Source organism: Notothenia coriiceps, unplaced genomic scaffold, assembly GCF_000735185.1.
Source record: "Notothenia coriiceps isolate Sejong01 unplaced genomic scaffold, NC01 NC01_scaffold00022930, whole genome shotgun sequence".
In the NCBI taxonomy this organism is placed as follows: Eukaryota; Metazoa; Chordata; class Actinopteri; order Perciformes; family Nototheniidae; genus Notothenia; species Notothenia coriiceps.
Genome location: NW_011355631.1, coordinates 1 through 19811, shown reverse-complemented (window position 1 = coordinate 19811; position 19811 = coordinate 1). Strand labels below are relative to the sequence as shown.

The window sequence follows — 19811 nt, the reverse complement described above, 5'->3', positions numbered from 1 at the left end:
ATGTGTATTACTTTTTATACTGTAAGTTAAGATGGGTATCTTATTCGTTTATTTATTTATTTCTAAACCGTAAACTTGAGTTTTTGCTCACACCTACAGTTTATGGTTATGTCTCTTCCTGTTTCCGTGTAAATTAATGTGTCTTTCATGTTGCTCTTATCCTCCCATGACACGGTTAAAAGTGTGCCAGTTGTCCTGATCTGGTCCAGCGGTGGAACACCATGTCTCCACAGACTATTTGTGTGCAGACGGGTGGCTCTCAGACTTGGACTAATTAGAGCTGACTGTAGGCAGGGTTCAAGCATTCACTGTTGGTCTTAGGGTGACACATGAGGTAATACATGTCAACCTGACTCAGAGCAAAGCTGGATCTATCTTCCTCTGTCGAGCCTTCCCAAACACGTATACACACCGACACACACTCAGCTGAGGCCTTTCCAGACTTGGCACCTGCTGTTTCGTGCCCATTCGGCAGGTCGACTTTGTCTTTTCATGGTCACTCAGAATAGTAAATATTTTAAAGGCTAACAGAGATGTTACGTTTTATTATATCTTTTAAAAATGGCGCACAATTCTCACACTCGCACATGTGTCCATTGAATGGGAAGCTGGAGCCATTAATTGTACAGATAAATCAGACTAGATTTGTGAACTTTGAGATGCTGGAAGTTACTTTGTTACGTTAAGACAGAGCCAGGCTTATTGATTTCAAGCTAAACAGCTGCTGGTTTTAACTTATATTTAACAGTGATATTTATTTGTTCTTTTGCACTCTCAGCTGATCTTTCAGACTGGAGAATGACTGGATGGGTTGCTTATAGTTTCACATTTGTTATGTTAATATATATAAAATATATATACTTAAATTATTAGAGTTGCATTCAAGTTAAAGCAGAATTCCACCCTCCTGAGCACACAGTGAGGAATCTCTCCACTGTCAGACTGGAGCTGTGTAATGAGATGTTGATGGATGGCTGAAAGTTTCAGGGAGCACTGCTTGTTTTCCAATGGGACAAGCCTTAGCAGATGGATGTTTATACTAAGGTGCATGTTAAGGATCCATAGATCTAGTTTTAACTCATGGAAGATACACACACGCACATTCTCTTGACATGTTGCAGCCTGCTTCATTTCTCTCATGTTTTTCTGCCTCATGTCTATTCTGCTTTTCAACATATAGTGTCCCTGCTCACACAAGTGCATCAGGATTTTACCTCTGGGCTCAGGCATCTCCGTGTGCTCGCCTGCCAAACTTCCTTACCAAAGACATGCCCCTTCTTCCACCTCCCAAGAACCCCCCCAGTTGTCTTTACAATGTGAATGAAGGCTAATTATAGACTCCAAAGAAAAATCCAGATGCTTTCACCAATATGTTTGCTCTCATGCAGTGAGCTGTAGGACTCATAACAAGGTGAGGCAGTGTTGGAATGGTGTCAGGACATTGTGGTGTCCTGACCATTGAGAGAACATTGTGGCTTCAGTAATGTTCCCAAACCATGTATTTTCAGGGTTTTATTCATTCCTGTGTGCTATTTTAATAGTTTTCAGACAAAGCCATTGTGCATTGTTTCTTTATATATTTACTTTATTTCAAGCGACAGTTGTAGAGGCTTCATTTTTAGCAAAATAGCTTTTGACACTAATTGTACCATCAGTTATCCTCTGGTCTTGTGAGATACTTCAAACTTAAAATGAGGAGCTGTTGACAAATGGTTTGGATTTTGATCTTGATGGATTTTGTGGCTTGTATCAATATTGTTAATTAAGTCTGAAAGAAAACATGTAACTAGTTTTTTTGCACGACATTTATGGCAAGGATTTAAAACATCTGTTACAACAAAGTCATGTATTTTGACATCATTATTTATATTTCTAATAAAACAAACATGAAGGCTGAAGAGTAAACCTCACTTAAAAAGTATTTTCCTTTCGCGCACAGGGCCATGCCAGGTGTTGCTTTTGTCTTGATGATACATGTTTATTTGATATTCTGAGGTAAACCCTGGCGCTGATAATAATAATCTTTCCAGTGTCTGAACTTAGTTCCCTCCCTCCCTCCCTGCACCATGTGAGTGTGGACTCTGTGGGGTGTGTACAAGCTGTTTAATCATACAGGGGGAGCCCTGCCAGACTCAATAGCATTTAAGATTTACATTTATGCCACTTAACCCAGTATGTTTGAGCAGGATGAGACGTGTGTGTGTGTGTGTGTGTGTGTGTGTGTGTGTGTGTGTGTGTGTGTGTGTGTGTGTGTGTGTGTGTGTGTGTGTGTGTGTGTGTGTGTGTGAGTGTGTGTGTTGCCTTGTCTCGTCAGCTGGCTAGTGATCTGTTTTCATCAACCTTTGCAAATACATCTAATTTAAATTACCTATTTCTAATACCAACTGTATGTTTTTTAAACTTTCATTGTAGATGTAGACTATCCGTGTGTTGTATGTGTTCCTGTGTGAAGATAGGTGATGTAATACATGTGTATTCTTCTCTTTCCTGCAGGGTGACATCCAGCAACTTCTGATTGTGGCTGATCCCAAGGCAGCATATGACTACTGTGAGCATTACAGCCCCGACTGTGAAACCCCCCACGGTGAATCTCTGCAGGCCCAGCAGCCAGAGGATGAGGTCAGCCAACCAGGGAGGGCGGGGGACATTCAAAAATGAACTAATTGAGTGCCCTAAATGATCATTTCTATTTTCTAACTAGGAGATGTCGAAGACTTTAACCCGTGTATTGCTTTTTGCTGTTTGATGTTCTTAGTCATCATTTGTCAATGAATGTAACTGATTAACACATATTTTTCATGTTTTGATAAGGTTTTTCTATATATTTGGAACTTATATTATACAATTATAACATAAATAAGGATAATTATAATACAAGAGAGAATCATGAGATCATGTAAGCTAAGACTTCAATTCGTTAATCGGCTGCTTACACTAGTAATGGCAAGACAATTACTGTGACAAGCGTAATATGAATATTAATGTTTGAATTTGATCTAATTACAAACGTCTCATCCTTGGTGGAATAGAAATGTGTTCACCCGAAACAACCTGCACAAATAACAGCATTTAGCTATTTTCTCACATTGGCAGACATACTGTATATTGCACAGCAGGTGTCTTCCATCAGCTGTCAAGGGTCAAATTGGAGGTTTGACAAGATGTGCACCTTGCACATAAAATGTAGCATATGGTAAACTGTGTAGCAGTACCAAGATGAGGTTTTCCATCAGCACTGATCAACATGAAGAGTAACATGTTACGTTTGAAGTTATAATGAAAGCATCCAATAGGGCTATCAATTCTATTTCTCTGATCTTTTTCTGCAATTTACAAAAGCTTATTAACACAAACTGTATATTTATAATCCTTATTCCTGTGAATAAGAGATCAAAAAGACTAAGCAGCTGCCAAGGTCACAGGGCACTATGTTTAACTATTTGTCATTTCAAAGATGTTTTAGCCAATGTAACCATTCACACGCTTAAAACTGCATCAGTGCAACAGCTTAACACTTATTTTAAATGTGCTTATTAATAATTTGTAGGGGCATGATGAAACAATCTATAAAATAACAATATGGAGCCTGAACCAAAGTCAGTGCCAGATTAACTCCAGATATCAATCTATATTTCAATAATCTAACAATTGTAAAAGCACATGCTATCATGTTCAGACTTCACCTCTAAGTTGCAGCATAACATGATAAACCTTTACGACTACAAGCTGGGGTTTCCCACATGTACTTTATCTGAGAGTTTTGATGTTGCATAGTTTAATTTGTTTCGTCTTTGATAAAAAACTGCAAGAGAGCTATATAACAGAGGTAGATTAACCACTTTCCTTAAATCGCACACCTTTAATTTTGCTGAACTTAAAGGGCCTAAAGTCTACAATTCCTATGCTTTCAGTGAGGAAGTCTCATTGCCGTATCCCTGAAAAGCAGCTGGTATTGGTGTCTTTGAGGTTTCCCGGTTGTTTCCCTGTGTTTTATGAGCCTTTTAAACATCCCATCTGCTAACGTGTCTGAAGGCTTAAACCCACATGGCTAGTTTCAGCATTTGTTTATTTGTTTGTTCACCATCATAAGGCCATTATTTAATTTAGAAACACTTGGATTTGTTTAACTAAAGCTTTTTACATATTTTTGGACCTGAATCTTAACATGTTATAAGTTATGCTTTGTGATGCACCATAGCATCACAATAATGCTTTAACTCTGTGAACAGGATGCATGCCCAGGATGATATGTACCACATGTATCATCTTCTTGCTGAAAGAGCACTAATGCTAACACTAAAACCTCCCTTCATTCCTCTCTCTCTCTCCCCTCTCCCTCTCTCTCAACTTATCTAGTACACTACTGATGATTTAGATTACTCTCAGTTCTATGATTACTCTGAGGGAGCTACAGACACCATTCCAACCGATGAGTATTCTGAACCACAGGTAAATGAAAAAAGGAAAAGAAAAAATATGTTTCTCCTATAATGTCTTTTTCTGTCACTCTATCCCATCCCTCCGTGTGTCGGTGTGTCTAAAGATTATGTTTACTTGCACACCAATACTCAAGTAATTGCTGTAATCAGTTTAATAATAATATTGTTATAAGAATATTTCAGCCAAAAGTGTTGATTTGCCAAACAACTTTTAAATAATGAGCCATATTCGAGGTGTCCTAACATGGTTTTACCTACTCTAATTCTGACCTGGTCAATAGGTTAGCCGAGGTATCATTTTAAGTGTGCAAGTAAACAGACTCAGTGTGCCAGTCCTCCTTGCATCGGTTTTATTCTCTCACTGGTAATTGCCATCTGCTTTCATTGTTATATTTTGCATTCCAGCAAGTCTTTATAACTATTGTGTAAAAGGCTATTTTATTACTGCAATAGCTCCAAAGAGTTGCTGAAAGGCAAATCATGTGTGTTTTTATATGTGCATTTGTCCCAGATGGAAACTCATATGTGTCCAAACATTTTCCTGTGTGTTATATGAAAGGCCCAGTCCTCCATTGTTGTTCAGCATGCTCTTCACCCAACTATAACTTAATCATATGAAGCTAATGTTAACATTCCAAACGCAGCCCTTGTAGTTGATGTTCATGGTCAACGTTTTAGGGAATACCATGAAGGCCAACTACTGTACATGGGCTGCTCTTGGAAAGTGGAGCACTAACAGTTGGGTTGGAACATATGTTGAACTACAGTCCGGATTGTGCCTTTAAATCATTTCCACTTTTAAATATTCCATGTTTGTCTTGGTGTCTTTGTCGCCGCTACCTCTTCCAGAGAATGAAACGTAGTGTCTCCATGAAAAAGAAGAGGACCAGAAAGTCCCTCAGTAAAACTAAGGCCAAGCCCTTAAAGTTCTTTGCTGCCAAAAAATCATCAGCTAAAAAGTTGGCCGCTAAGAAGAAACAACAGATGCCTGGCTACCAGGCCACAGCGCCAGCACGACCCAGAGGCAATTTTAGGGTAAAGGTTCATGTAAAGTAAAGGCTAAATGCCATCAAGATCTTCCTGCCTTGAAGGTAAAATCTATGATGGCAGACTTAAAGCTCCCTAACCTCTCTTGTGTAGAAGTAGCAGAGTCTGTAGCCAGCTTGAAAGGGCCCCTCGCAAATAACCTCTGGTTTGAGCGTTTTTGTTAACCCTCGCTTTATATTTCTTTCCTTTTTTCAACATGACTCAGCCAAACAATGTAGTGGATTACAATACAGACTTTGACTACGGAACTGTAGATGATACTCATACTCAGTCACCCTTTGCCACGAGCGGACCACATGAGGTAATTTTTATCTTCATTCTCATCTGCTTCTAAAAGCCAGTGTTAGATGTTTTGGGAAATGTGAGCCAGGAAGTTTTGACCCAAGGAAGTATCTGGTATGAAATGACTAAGACACAACCATTCTAATGAATCGATGTGTCTTTTGACTTAATTTTGTGCTTGACAGAACTGATGGACAGTGGGCAGATTTTTTTTTTATGTTAAAAAGCTGCAACAAACATTGTCTTCTGCATACACCATGTGCATTTACAAGGATGCAATGCTACATAATGCAGTGGACAATGTGGCGATTATTTGTAGCTTCCTGTCAGGTCATGTCATATATATCTGGATAAAGCTGCAGATTTTGTTCAGTTCTCAGCAAGATACATGTGAGAAAAGATTTGACAAGATTTGCAGCCTAATCCAGGCATAACATGGTTGACAAAGACAGAGCCTCTATTAGCTAATACTAGTTAAAGTAATTGATAGTGGAGATTATCTGTTTAACAACATATGCCCTGTCCATCACATTTTAGGCTTGGTTTTGATCTCTAGTTCTGCTAATTACCTCTAAAAGAGCTGTGTCACCAAGCCTTAAAACTGCTCACAGCCAGCTATGAATGTGCAACATCTACCAATGTGTTTGACAAGTGGATGTCATTCTACAGGCAATTTCAAATATAACTAATTCAGCAAGATGGAGTACTGGCAATATTGTGTACGGTAATTGCATCCACTTTGCTGTTCTTCAAAGCTAACGCTAAGCAGTGATCAGTTTAGAATCAAAGAACACAAATTGCCAGGTGATTGTACCAGTTGTGCAGAATACAGTGTGTGAGTGTACCAGGGTAATATTAGAAGCTGCTTAAAACTAATTCTATCAAAACAGATCTGATGAAAAATCAACAAAGTAGCAAACGTGTTTTTTTTATGCACTCTATATATCTGCACAGCTACTACAATCTGATGATTGATAAATTGTCCTTTGCTAATTGCTGCTTGTGTCATTTCAAACATCCATTTCAGCCTTTCTTTCTGATACTGTCTGTAGCAGTTTATCATGTATGAGTGTATGATAAGAAAGAAAAGAAGGCTGAAATAACATCCCATATGTTTTGATATGTGTAGTAAACAACATTTTGATCATCTTATCATTATCTAATTTAGTCATTTTGGTAACACTTTATTTATTCCTTTGAGTTATAACATACATTTTTACTGAACTGAAGTATTGCTGTAGGAAATGCTGCAATAATGTATTCCTTGAGTACGCGATTTAAGAGAGCATATAGTGTTGGTAACGTCTATCTTGAAAGGGTTTACCAACAGGGTTGTACATAATTAATGATCCTTATTGGTACTTTTTATTAGTATGCTTCAGTACTTAACACTTTATAGTTTGGCCCTTTGGTTATATTCAAATTACAATCTCATAATTACAATCCAAAAAACCAAAATGTTCTCCTTGGTATAAATAATGTGTTACCGTTGCTATTTTAAATTCCTTATTTTGCATATCATGCTGAAGTTTGAATTTGCTTTAATAACATCTTAAAGTAGACAATTTGCCTTGATTGCTTAACTAACATCTCTATTTCCTTGGTTGGTCACCATTACTTCCCCCCTCTCCGCCTGGTTAACACCTGGAAGGCTGTGGAGGAGGATGTTGTCGGTGCATATGTCACCGAGGCCACAGCCATTGCACCGGAGCCCATTGTCCCAGAAACAGTGGACAACATGGACACTGGTGCGGAAGCATATGACTTAAAGGATTATGACCTAAAGGAGTATGACTTGGGCGAGGTTGACAGCAGGTTGTATGATTACGGGGCATATGATGAGTACGGCAGGGCGGGGCCCAAACCCACGGGGACCTACCATGAGGAGGTGGGGCCTGGGGTCGCTGCTGAAACTGACTTTTCTGAGAGCGCCGTAAGTACCACACCCTAACCTGGCGACTGAGGGGTGTGAGCATGAACGGCACGCGACTTTGTTTGTGTTATGGACTCACTCTGTCTTCAAGTGCACGCCTTTCTAGTTGGTTGCTTAGCAATGTGTCATTGACATGTTGAGTGTGGGGTCTTGCTGCTGTCTTACTGGTGTGTGTTTGGTGATTTTTTTTTAGAGACAATGCATGATTCTGTGTTTACCTTGAATGGGTGTAACTGATTACATCTTCATTTAGTATATCGCATTATAGCATACTATACAGTGTATGCTTAGAAAAGTTATATACACTCACATATTATTGTCTTCTTTCTTCCAAATTCATGTTTCTCCACTCATAGCATTCTGTCATTGTATGTGGACCCAACCTGTGCACCACCAATACATTCCCAACGAGCCATACCGCCCCCTCCACACCCCTTATCTCAACAGTCAGATTTGATCCCTCCCTCTTCTCCTCTGCCATTTTTACAAGCCACCAGTCTTTGACATATCCCTCCCTGTATGCACTTAAATTAGCCCATAACTCAAAGGCATCTGTGTTCACAGTGCACTCTCACTCTCACAGATCTTGTAAACCATATGGTATAGAGTCCTTTCACTCCCGTGTCAAACATTAGACCTCCTACTTCATGTCGTACATGCTTATTTTTTCTACTTTTATTTGTATTTGTTATTGTGATTTTGGCCTCAGTATTGTTAGTGTTGCATAGACAAGACGTTAAATGGTCTTGCATGGTTTTTATTACCACTGACCCCACCCCCCCATTCTTAGACAAGAACCTCTTAATCCTTCCCATTTTACACCCACAACAGACATAAACACTCAACAGCTGAACTTATTCTACCACTAATGAAATACAGGTGTTTTGTAAGGCAGTGTCTCTCTTTATATTATTCCGTGAGGTTTGCATGACAAAAATAACCTGTTGGTGTTGAGCAAAATGTTATTTGATCACCAATGCATTGCTCCATTTTGGGCACATAGAGGTTTATTCTTGCTCATCACAACTAACATTATTTGATTCCCTCTCTCCCTTTGACATAGCTGCAGTAGTGATGAAATGATTGATTGTTCAGACACTAACCCTTCTTGTTGATGGCTAAACGGCCTCCTCCTTGTTCATCTTTGCTATTCATTCACCTGTGGACTAAAGCTGGTGTGTGAAGAATGTCACCTCTGTGCTTGCTTTGTTGCTACAGGTTGCTGGAGCTGAAGGAGCCTTCGGCCAGAAGGGAGACAAGGGCGATCCGGCTGTCATTGAGCCTGTAAGTGATGTGATCGTATCATTTTTGGCCAATGTATTATTTACTTTGAGCTTTTCTTACACTTTTATTGGAAATTGCAAAAAATAAGTAAGTAATGATAAATATAATCATTTGAAATATCCAAAATGTGCAGTTTGCCTGATGTTACACAGGACAGTGTTTGTGATGAGAAACAAAATGTTTGTTTTTAAAGGGCATGCTGATTGAAGGGCCCCCTGGACCCCCAGGCCCATATGTGAGTATACTGTTAAAACATCAATATCAGTCAGTGCTCTTCACCTGGGCCTAATTATACACCATTGCTGTCAGAATTTATTAAGATCGCATGCTAGTGGTGTGCTAACTGAGCGTTGTCTTTTTAGGGTCTTCCAGGTCCCTCAGGCCTTCAGGGACCCCCAGGTCCTTCTGGAGATTCTGGTGACAGGGTGAGTGGTCTTTTTATTTATTTTCATTTTCAAGCCGTAAATATAATGTGTGTTCGAAAATAATCCAACCAAGGTCAAACTGGAAGATCATTCACTTGGCTAATCCATGCTAGGACTCATATGTCAAATTACAGTTGTGTAAGTAATATATATATACATTTAATAATTGTGTACATAAAATGTTCTTACTCAGCTGCGTATTGTTTAAATAAATGTCCTTCTAAAGTTAAAGTTAATTTACATTATCTATTGAAATCACGCTAGTTACTTTCCATGTGTTAGCATTTAACACTACAGACAATAATCTATTGAATTTAATCTTTTCATCCCTTCAAAACGTCACCTGTCAGACATTCTTATCAGAAATCAATTTGATAAACAAAAGATAAGTAGCCCAGTGCTGTATGTGCTTCATTAAAATAAAGATCAATACAACTATTGACTCCAAATGGCTCCATAAAACATGTTTTTTGATTGCCGGACAGCAGTTAAGAATAGATAGATAGAATTGGAGGATGAAACCCTCTTTAAAGGTCACACATGTTCATGCACACAGCACACACAGTGACATTTGGTCTCTGCATTTAACCCATCCTAGTACTAGGAGCAGTGAATATTGCTCAACAGTTCGACAATCACCATACCTTGGCTTAAATGTATGTCAAATTTGACATAAACAAGCGTTGCAATCCCCCATTATGCTCAACAAAGCACTCCAATGGGTCTCTTATTAAAACAGAATTTATTTAATTTATTTGGCATTCACAAGCTCCACTACATCCTTTGTTTTCACAATTGTTACTGCTCATACTAAAACTTAATATGGGTGCCGAGAAATCGAGTCATAAAATATGTGGGTGAGTTTGAAACCTTTACACACCAGTTACTTTGGCCTCTGGAGGATTAGAAGATAAGTAAAGATATTTGGTTGCTTTTCCTTTAGTAAGAGGTATCCATATTTTACACTCCACACACATGCAACACACACTCAAACACACACATGCAACACACACCCAAACACACACATGCAACACACACTCAAACACAAACATGCAACACACACTCAAACACAAACATGTGCACCAGATTTAGTGGGAAAGGATGTTGTTTTTGGACTGTAGACAGAAGTGTGGTTTACAGATACACAGGCCCAGTCTGTGTGATGGAGGAGGAGCATATGTTAATCAAATGTACAAACAGCACACCTCCAGCCTTTACAGCTTCATCTGTGTGTCTCCTCATGTTTGGGTTTCCATTATATATTAGATATTACTTCCACAACATTAAATGAAAAAGCACAATTTAAAACGAAAACAAAATAGGATCAGGGACATTTTTCCAAAAAACAACACAGCATTTATAAGAATTTGTTGTTTTATTATTTCATTTTGACTAGTCTTTGTTGTTGAACCGTCTAACAGCAGTCAAGAGTGTTTTTTTATAATCGGTATTAATAACAATTAAAAATAAAAAGTGCATATGTAGAACAGTGCAGGGTAGAAAGTAAGACTGCTTTAATTTAAATGTCAGTTTTTGTATCCAGCTATTTCAGAAAGAAAACGTGTACATTATACATACAAGCAGATGGGTAATTTTTATTTTTCAAATCACTGACAATCAAGAAGAGGAAACCCAAATCTCCATCATCATGTTGTCCTTTTTTTTTTAAATATATAATTGTATTTATATTATATTTCCTACACAAATCTTACAGTTAATCTAAAGAAAGTTGTATAAACTGGCTGTCTCCTCTTTATTACAGGGTCCTACTGGTCGTGCTGGTCTGCCTGGTGCTGATGGCGTGCCAGGACCCCCTGGTACCATGCTGATGCTGCCAGTACGTGTTCAGAATAATGCAAAAGAAAACATGCCAGCTACCTAAATATGTTACCAATATACAGTAATTCCATAATAAGGTGCATTACTGGGTTCCTGAATTATTCATATAAACAGCATGATAAATAGTTTGATGTATGTGTGTGTTCAACAGTTCCGTTTTGGCGGGGATGGTGAGAAGGGTCCAGTTGTGTCAGCCCAAGAAGCCCAGGCCCAGGCCATCCTGTCCCAGGCCAGAGTGAGTAGAAAAGGACATTTAAAAAGCCACTGCGAAGCAAAAGGGCTGTGGGAAAACCTCCACCCCCTCTCACTCCTTACACACAGCTGTAGGGGGAAAGGATGAAGGAGACAGTATTTTGGTGGCGAGGGGAGGGGAGAAAACTGCATTTGGTTGGCCTTGCAAGGCTAAAAGGAGACATGCCAAGCAGGCTGAAGAGCATAAAAAGGCCACTTTGAACAGATGGACAGGAGAGACTGTTAAAAATACTTTAGGGTCTCTCAACCTGCGGGTGGGCTAAACCAACAGGTGTAGAAAATGTCTTTGTGCATATGTGGGAGAGGAGGTGGGCGGTCAAGAGAAAGGGAGAAAATCTGGTGTTGGTATTTAGGAGAGCTGTTGGATTAATGTGAAATATCCCACTTTAATTACACAGTCAAAGACCACAGTAAACAAAGAGATTCATTGTGAAAATAAATCACTGAGTTTGCTTTACCTTAAAACAACATCATTAGAAAGCAAATTAAAGAATGATCCAGAATGAATACAATACAGACATAGACCAAAAGTAATTGCATAGGCTACCTTGTTATAAAATGTAGATCAATTAAGAAATGATTGCTGTGCATGTTTTGCACTGAAGAACCTTTGTTAAACACTATGCAAGCAGAATAAGCAAGTTTTACAAAATAAAATATATATCTTTGTAAAAAAAAAAAGTTTTGCTTAAAGGTAAATGTCCAATTGGAATATGTAATTGCTAATATGAAATATGATTGGCCATTTGCCTATCATGACAACAATAACATATATTTTGGACACCACCACATTAAACACATTTCATATTAGCCATCATATTTATTTTTATTTATTTTTCCTTGATTGGATTCTGTTATAAAACAGTAAATACTTATCAACAACAATAACCCAAAGTAAAAAGCAAGTAATGACAGAATCAATTAGGCACGTAACAACAACATGCAAGAAGAGTTCATCGAAATTACTAATATCGTTTTAAGATGAACAAGTTATTGTGTATAGAATTCAAGCCGTACAAGGGAACAAAACTATAAAAGTGTGAACAATTATACAAACTGGTGAAAACACATAATATGTGATCAATTTGGAAAGTGGAGTTTCCTTCTAAAAATGGATATAGAATAAATGTTTTGATGAGGTTTGGTGGACCTTTGACATTTTTCTTGTCTGTGCGTCTGACCTACAGCTGGCCATGAGGGGACCCTCAGGGCCGATGGGTTTGACAGGAAGATCAGGACCAGTGGTAAGTCTGCTTTTTCTTTGGTTTGTAGGAATTTAGAAATACACTATTTTTGTTCTCCACCAGTTGTTTATTACTCATCCTGTGATAGGTGCATGTGATGGGTGTGATTATCATTTTATCAAACACAAACCAATATTTCTGAATTTTTTTTTTTTTATTCAAACGCGCTGTCGACAGTTCTGCATTGTCTAAGAATGACCATCTTAGTATTTTCCGGACAATGTATTGGAAGAGTCCAGAAACCAGTTGAGAAGTGTTGTTGTATTAATGGTTGGTGGCTCAGTGGCCACACTGCCTGTGTGCCGGGGCAAGCAGCTGCCAAGAAAATCACTCCTCCTTTCTCCTGGGCTTGTTGATACAAGATCCACTATTTATCTGCAGGAAAAGTCCCATACAAAAGACACAAGAATTACCCTCTGTTAAATCTGCTCTCCTCAGACTCAAGGCCAAGAAAAATGATCCTAAATGATATGGCAATACATAGATACAAAGCAAAGTGGATGAGATAAGGAAATGTAATGTACCTCTCCAGAAAGTTTTCCTTTTTGATTGATAACATGTTTAAAACCCACATTTTCAGACATTCAATCTATTTATGATTGTAAAACTTCTGTCTGTCATTGCCAAAACACCAGCTTTGAATCCACACTTGTCCGCAGACCGATTATAGTATATTCCCCAATTCTCTTCCCACCTAAGTATAACATATGCTAAAAGAAACCCTGTTTTGTTGATGTGCCTGCTTGTCTTTTAACTTTAAACACAAGTTCTACATCCAAATAACATCAATGCTTGTGCCAGCGGCAAATAATCCAATATTTTTAGAAGCTTTTCATAGAAGAGTGCTTTATAAGACTTTAAAGTATTCTTTTGTCTTTGAATGTCATCACTTTTCTCAGGTACTTCATGCATCTGTAGTAACAGGAATGTGTGGATGCGTTTTTCTTCGGATGAACACACAAACAGAATGCACACACTGAGCTAAACATCGCCATCTGCTGTTTAATTTGCGCAATTTTTATTTTCTCGTCCCTGTAGCAAACTGCACATTCCCAATTTAAATACAAAGTATTAATGTTTGTTTTGTGTTTCCTCTTCTTAGGGTCTTCCTGGTTCTCATGGACTTAAAGGTGAAGGTGGAGACCATGGTCCTCAGGTGAAGAGATGATCCTAATAATGCAAACATGAAATCCCTCACTAGCGATTGAAGGCAACTTCCCAGGTTATTAGTTCTCTGTCACTAAGTGGTCCTCATGTGTCTGTACAGGGCCCCCGTGGCATCCAAGGGCCTGCAGGACAACCTGGCAAAGCTGGCAAGAGGGTGAGTGTACTCGCTGACCTGCTCAACTCTCACGGTTCTGTGTGTGTGTGCTCACATGTCTCTGTGTTTGTTGTTGCGTGGTTGTTTGTACTTGTGGTCACTGCTCAAACGCTGAGAGGCTTATTTCCAATCCAACAAATAATTGCTTGATATGTGCTTAAAGGCCTGCACTCCAATCCTCGGATCAATGGCCAGGCAGCAAATCTGTCTGAAAATGCCTAAATGGGAAAACTGGCTTTGGATTTGGGACAAAGATAGTGCGTAGTGTAGCCCCTCTGCATGGCTAAACTTTTGACCAAATTGATTACTAATAAACATTAGGAAACACTTTATTTGAACAGTTAAAAATATAAATGACAATTTAATAACCACAAAGGAATGTTTTTGAATGTTTATATGACTGTTAAGTATCATTCACAAAGCCGCTGATTTTGACGACATTAAATATGATGAAAAGTATCTCCTATGTGAATTTTCATTTATTACTTGTTCATCTCCTGCTTTATTGGTACAGTTGTTCTTACTTCTTTTATTAAAGAATAAAAAGGGAAAAGGTTATTGTTTCAAAGGATTGTATAAACAGATGCAACAGAAAATCTGAGTAATATAAGGAGAAATATATTTCGTCTGTCTTTTTTTTGCGTGCTTACTGTTCTTATCAGCAGTTATCAATTCAGCATTTCATCAGTAATGTATAATGGCAGTAGGCTTCAGATTACCACTCTTCCTTAGCAACACCTCTTGATTGATTAATTGATTTGTATATTGAGTTTAATACTTCGTTTAACACCAATATGTGTCAGCCAGCATTACTTTTCTCTATTACCTGCACTTTTAGTGCCAACATTATCTAATGCTTTAGAGTGATTGAAGAAATATTAAGCAGATTTAATTTTTCATATTTCTGGCAAGACCTGCACAATCCAACACCATAAAACGACTTCGTATCATCTTAAAAGCTTTTTCCTTCAACTCACCACTAACAAATGTATGTCTTTATCTAGATGTGTAATTATTCTGCTAATGTTTCCAGGGTCGTGCCGGAGCTGACGGATCCCGTGGAATGCCTGGAGAGTCAGGATCCAAGGTAACCCATGACAACACACAACTGTTCATGTGTATTACTGTCATACAGCATTGCTCCCTGCATTGTGCAGTGCATGATGACTTTGATGTGTGATGGTGCTGTGCGGTCTGGTAACATCCTCTGCTGTGTTTCCTTACAGGGTGACAGAGGCTTTGATGGACTTCCCGGCCTGCCTGGTGAAAAGGGACACAGGGTAAGTAAAGCATGGTAGTTGTGACCAGTTGTGATCAAACTGAACAGTTTTTGAAGTCTTTTACTGTTGCTGATTCCACGGAAGTAGAATACCTGTGAAATATGTCCATTGAAAGTAATAATAAACCAGATTTGTTTTTTGGAATCCTCATGAACAACAGAGTAATGTTTGCCTGAAAAATGACTCCTGTAGATGTTTTTAGGATTATGAAAGCTTATGAGCAAAAACAACGTTTCTTTATTTGATAAGACGCAAAATTGGCCTTAAAATGAAATCCTTTAGTTATTGGGGATTTGTATTCTTAGATTACTATGATTTACTGGAGGGTTGGGTAGCTTTAAGAGGGCAAGCATTTTAGATGTAATGAAATATATCTGGCTGCGGTCACTGGTCAGAGATCATGTTGAGTGAGTTGCATACATTTCAGTGTGATGAGGGAATACTGCAATGACATGGGGGAAATTATGGAACGAGAAGTTGTAATTGGTTTCATTCCACTAATATGCCTACATTATTAACTGTTACATGGAAGAATGTGATGACAGTTTTGTATCAAAGCTGGTTAGCCATATTTAATGTATTCCAAGTTTGTAAAATAAGCTGTAGTTTATAAAGTTGGATGCAGGGAGGACTTCACTGTGGAGGGCGGATACATAGAAATCAAGTATCTTTTATTACTGAGCCTGATAAAATCTACTGATATTTACAAATCCTACATTAGGGAGATGCAATAGCAACATATATGAACAACAAAACACAAGCGTTACACAAGAATGATGAAGGTTTTTAAGTAACCTACTATTAACACATAGAATAGAATGGGAGGGATGGAACCCCTCGTTAATGGTCACACATGCAGAGCACACAGCACACACAGTGACATTTGGCCTCTGCATTTAACCCATCCTAGTACCAGAAGTCTAGTACTATGAGCAGTGGTCAGCTATTGTACAGCGCCCGGGGACAAATGGGAGTGTGGGGGGAAGGGGGTTGCCCGGTGCCTTGCTCAAGGGCACCACGGCAGGGCCCATGAGTAAAACAGTATGATTAGAAACTATATTGAATGAGATACAGCATAATTATTATTGAGTTTAAAAATGAAAACAACGTATTAGGCAGAATATGTAAAGTAATATGTAAGAAATGGAAAAAAGTATTACACCGGTAAGTGGTAACAAGCCCAGAGTTGATTTATTCCCGTATCTAAACTAAATCTGTCTCTCTTTCTCATCTTTGTTATTATTTATCTGTGTCTCTATTCAGGGGGAGCTAGGACCAATGGGACCCACAGGATCTCCTGGAGAGGATGGACAGAGAGTAAGTACTTTTTGTTTTTGTTTTACTAAAGCCCTGATAAATTATAAGCAAATTGCCCTCAACTTAGAGGAACCACTACAGTCAGCTCCTTTAGCTGTGGTCCGCCAGCTCAGCCCTCAGGCAGCGGCAGCTGGGCGGAGACTATTAACTTGGAAGGAGGAGGGTTTGTGTTTAACCTTTCGTCCCTATGAAACTAACTACCCCACAATAACATCCACCTCCACCCCCAGGCAGTTACTGCATTCAATAATATTGGTTAGGTTGAGAATAAGCCTTACCTAGTACAGGCCTTTGAGGACTAAATATGGTGATAGATATTTACTGTTCAGATTGTATTTGTTTAAATGAAACAATAAACCTGTGTGATAAAGACCAATTCAATACATGTAATCTTTTACCTTTGACCTTTTTCTACCCTTAGGGCGAGGATGGAGAGATTGGGCCACGAGGATTAGCTGGCGAGAGTGTAAGGCTGCTGTTGGTTTGGTTTTATCAGGCTATCCAAAACATGTGATTATAATGTGTTGGAACAAAATCGCCTTCAATCCTAACATCACAATGATGTCTGATCTCTCATTGATAAAAGTATCCACCAGAGGACACAATTACCCTGATAAAATGTATTCATTCATACAAGACATTGCTTCTGATTTTTCATAGGGTCCTAGAGGTTTGCTGGGACCTCGCGGTTCTCCCGGACCCCCTGGATCTCCTGTACGTACCATTTCCTTTAACATACCTATCCCTGGTATCATTTTATGAATGGATACAATATATACTGTATATATAAGATATTCACGAGTCTCTTCTCACCTGTCCTTCGCAGGGTGTTGCTGGAGTTGACGGACCTTCAGGTCCAAAAGGAAACATGGTATAAACACAACTTACTCTTACTAAACTGATAAATACTGTATGTTGCTTGATAAACTCACTAGGCAGAGTTTCAGGGGGATGTGTGAGCTGTACATGACTGTTTTTGCACTGTCTTGGTTAGCTGGAGTTCAAAGGTCAGACCTTAGAGAAGTAAAGTAGTGTGGCAAGTTTAACTGGCAAGGTGTGAAATGTTCAACAGCTAATAAATAAATAAGCCTTTGAAAACATTTAACAAAGTGGTCACATCAGGTCACAATAGAATAGGTTCACAGCCCCATTTAGTTAAGAGGTAAACTGACAGGCATTCATGTTGGAGTAGATGAGGCAGTGAGAGTAGTATACACCAAAACACTTCTTTAAACTATGTCGTCAAATCATTTGTGGAATAGGTTGATCCTCAAACAGCTCATTTCAAGTATTATGGTACCCATCAGGTTGCTAACAATGACTTTAATGTGAGTTATTCATGTGGCAGTTTTTGGGAAACCAGATTAGTCTGGGCCTACTGTTGTGTTTGACATTTTCATTTTTTTTTCAGGGACCACAAGGAGAGCCAGGCCCACCCGGGCAGCAAGGAATCCCTGGCACACAGGTGAACAAATCAATCATACATGACACCTAAGACAAAGGAATATATACAAACTGCACTGCCTGTAAATGCATCATAATCTCTTTATACAGTGGAGTGGCCACAGATACATTCTGTTTTGTGCCTCATGAGTGTTTATATCGTGCTCCACTAACTCCGCACACAGAGCAAATAAGATTTACTTTAGATTTATTTGCACACACACGCATGCACCCCCCAAAAACATTTTGTCAAATATTTTTCAGGGTTTTATCTTGGAAAGGGGAATGTTTCGGGGTTGATCCAGTTGAAAGCATCTTATTCATGTTGGTGGAATTCCTGCAAAGCTGCCACACCTGTTGGGGCAAGCTTCAGTGCCTCAAATTACCCCTGTGACACACACACACACACACACACACACACACACACACAAAGGTACAAGCCTCACAAACATCTAACTTGTATGTGTGTTTGAGAATACTTTGTATGTGTGTTGTAACTATAGCAACATACTTACTGTCTCTTTCTTATAGGGTCTTCCTGGCCCCCAAGGCCCTATTGGACCACCTGGGGAAAAAGTATGTAACCTTTATTTCTTGTTATAGTATGTGAAAAAGTACAAATAAAATCTGAGCACAATATACTGTATGTGTCACAATGATTTAACGTTGTTTAATTTACACCATATTATCATACTGTATGCGGATCATTATTATCATTTTAAAAGATCAAAGTTATTGTTAGTACAACTTGGCATTACGTTTCCTGCTTTTTATTTTAAGCAAAACATATGATATTAAACACATTTCATTAGCTACGTTTAATCAGTGACAGTCTGCTCTCTTAAAGCCAACTCCAGGTAACAAAGGAAATGAACGCTAAAATGTTTTATGTTTCGCTTTTTTGTAAGTCTGAGATACTCTTAATTAAACCTCAATAGACCTAGGTAATATAGTGTTCTGAAACTAGTAACCTCTGACCTTTGAACTTATATGTATTTTTCTTTTCTCCATACAGGGACCTCACGGCAGGTCGGGATTGGCTGGATTACCTGGAGCTGATGGACCTCCTGTGCGTGCTCTTAGTATATCAGTATTACACACACACAAATAGAAATATGTCACCGTTAAGTCCCATTAAATCCCCAAACCTCAGACACTACTCTTGCATATACATGCAATGGATACAATAATCCTTTTTAAATCAGCAAGCTAAGTGATGGATGGAGAGGTTCAGCTCAAGTTCAACCTACGGTTCCCAACACAGAGCTGACCTGTGTATGACCTTTTCAAAGCACATTTGATAACCTGTAATGTGCTTATCAAACGATTGCACAATATATAAGCATGGAGTGCAGGTCAGGTAGTTTATGACATTTTGTACTCCATAGACAGTCCTGCCTTTTAAAAACTATTTTAATTTACAAGTTGCTGGATACCCTAGCTTATAGTGTAACATGGTATAAGTGGCTATCCTAAAGATAACAGCCAGTTTATAAACAAAATTGACATTATTCATCTTAATTTATAGCATTTATTTATTTTAAAGGTCACATGTCATGGCCATTTCCACTGATCATAATTCCATTGTTGAGGTATACTAAAATAGAAAAATACTGTGCAATTTTCCAAACTCACATTGGTTTTGCATACAGCATCTCTGTAAAGTATGTGTATTCAGCAGTATTCACTTTCTCCACTAAACGGC

General features: G+C 38.6%; 1 protein-coding gene across 1 annotated transcript in view; it reads left to right on the top strand.

The window, feature by feature from the left end:
* LOC104954185 (collagen alpha-1(XI) chain) overlaps positions 1–19196 on the top strand; it is a gene marked incomplete at its 3' end in the record, with an annotated part of 31609 nt that extends 12413 nt beyond the window's left edge. Inside the window, exons 5-26 of the mRNA XM_010781261.1 lie at positions 2494–2619; positions 4357–4449; positions 5289–5474; positions 5692–5787; positions 7420–7701; positions 8920–8985; positions 9179–9220; positions 9348–9410; positions 11173–11247; positions 11401–11484; positions 12689–12745; positions 13848–13901; positions 14013–14066; positions 15100–15153; positions 15293–15346; positions 16610–16663; positions 17085–17129; positions 17324–17377; positions 17490–17534; positions 18075–18128; positions 18638–18682; positions 19122–19196. Coding sequence (XP_010779563.1) covers positions 2494–2619; positions 4357–4449; positions 5289–5474; positions 5692–5787; positions 7420–7701; positions 8920–8985; positions 9179–9220; positions 9348–9410; positions 11173–11247; positions 11401–11484; positions 12689–12745; positions 13848–13901; positions 14013–14066; positions 15100–15153; positions 15293–15346; positions 16610–16663; positions 17085–17129; positions 17324–17377; positions 17490–17534; positions 18075–18128; positions 18638–18682; positions 19122–19196 — 1758 coding nt within the window. The remainder of the gene's footprint in view (positions 1–2493; positions 2620–4356; positions 4450–5288; positions 5475–5691; positions 5788–7419; positions 7702–8919; positions 8986–9178; positions 9221–9347; positions 9411–11172; positions 11248–11400; positions 11485–12688; positions 12746–13847; positions 13902–14012; positions 14067–15099; positions 15154–15292; positions 15347–16609; positions 16664–17084; positions 17130–17323; positions 17378–17489; positions 17535–18074; positions 18129–18637; positions 18683–19121) is intronic.
* Positions 19197–19811: the final 615 nt, after the last annotated feature.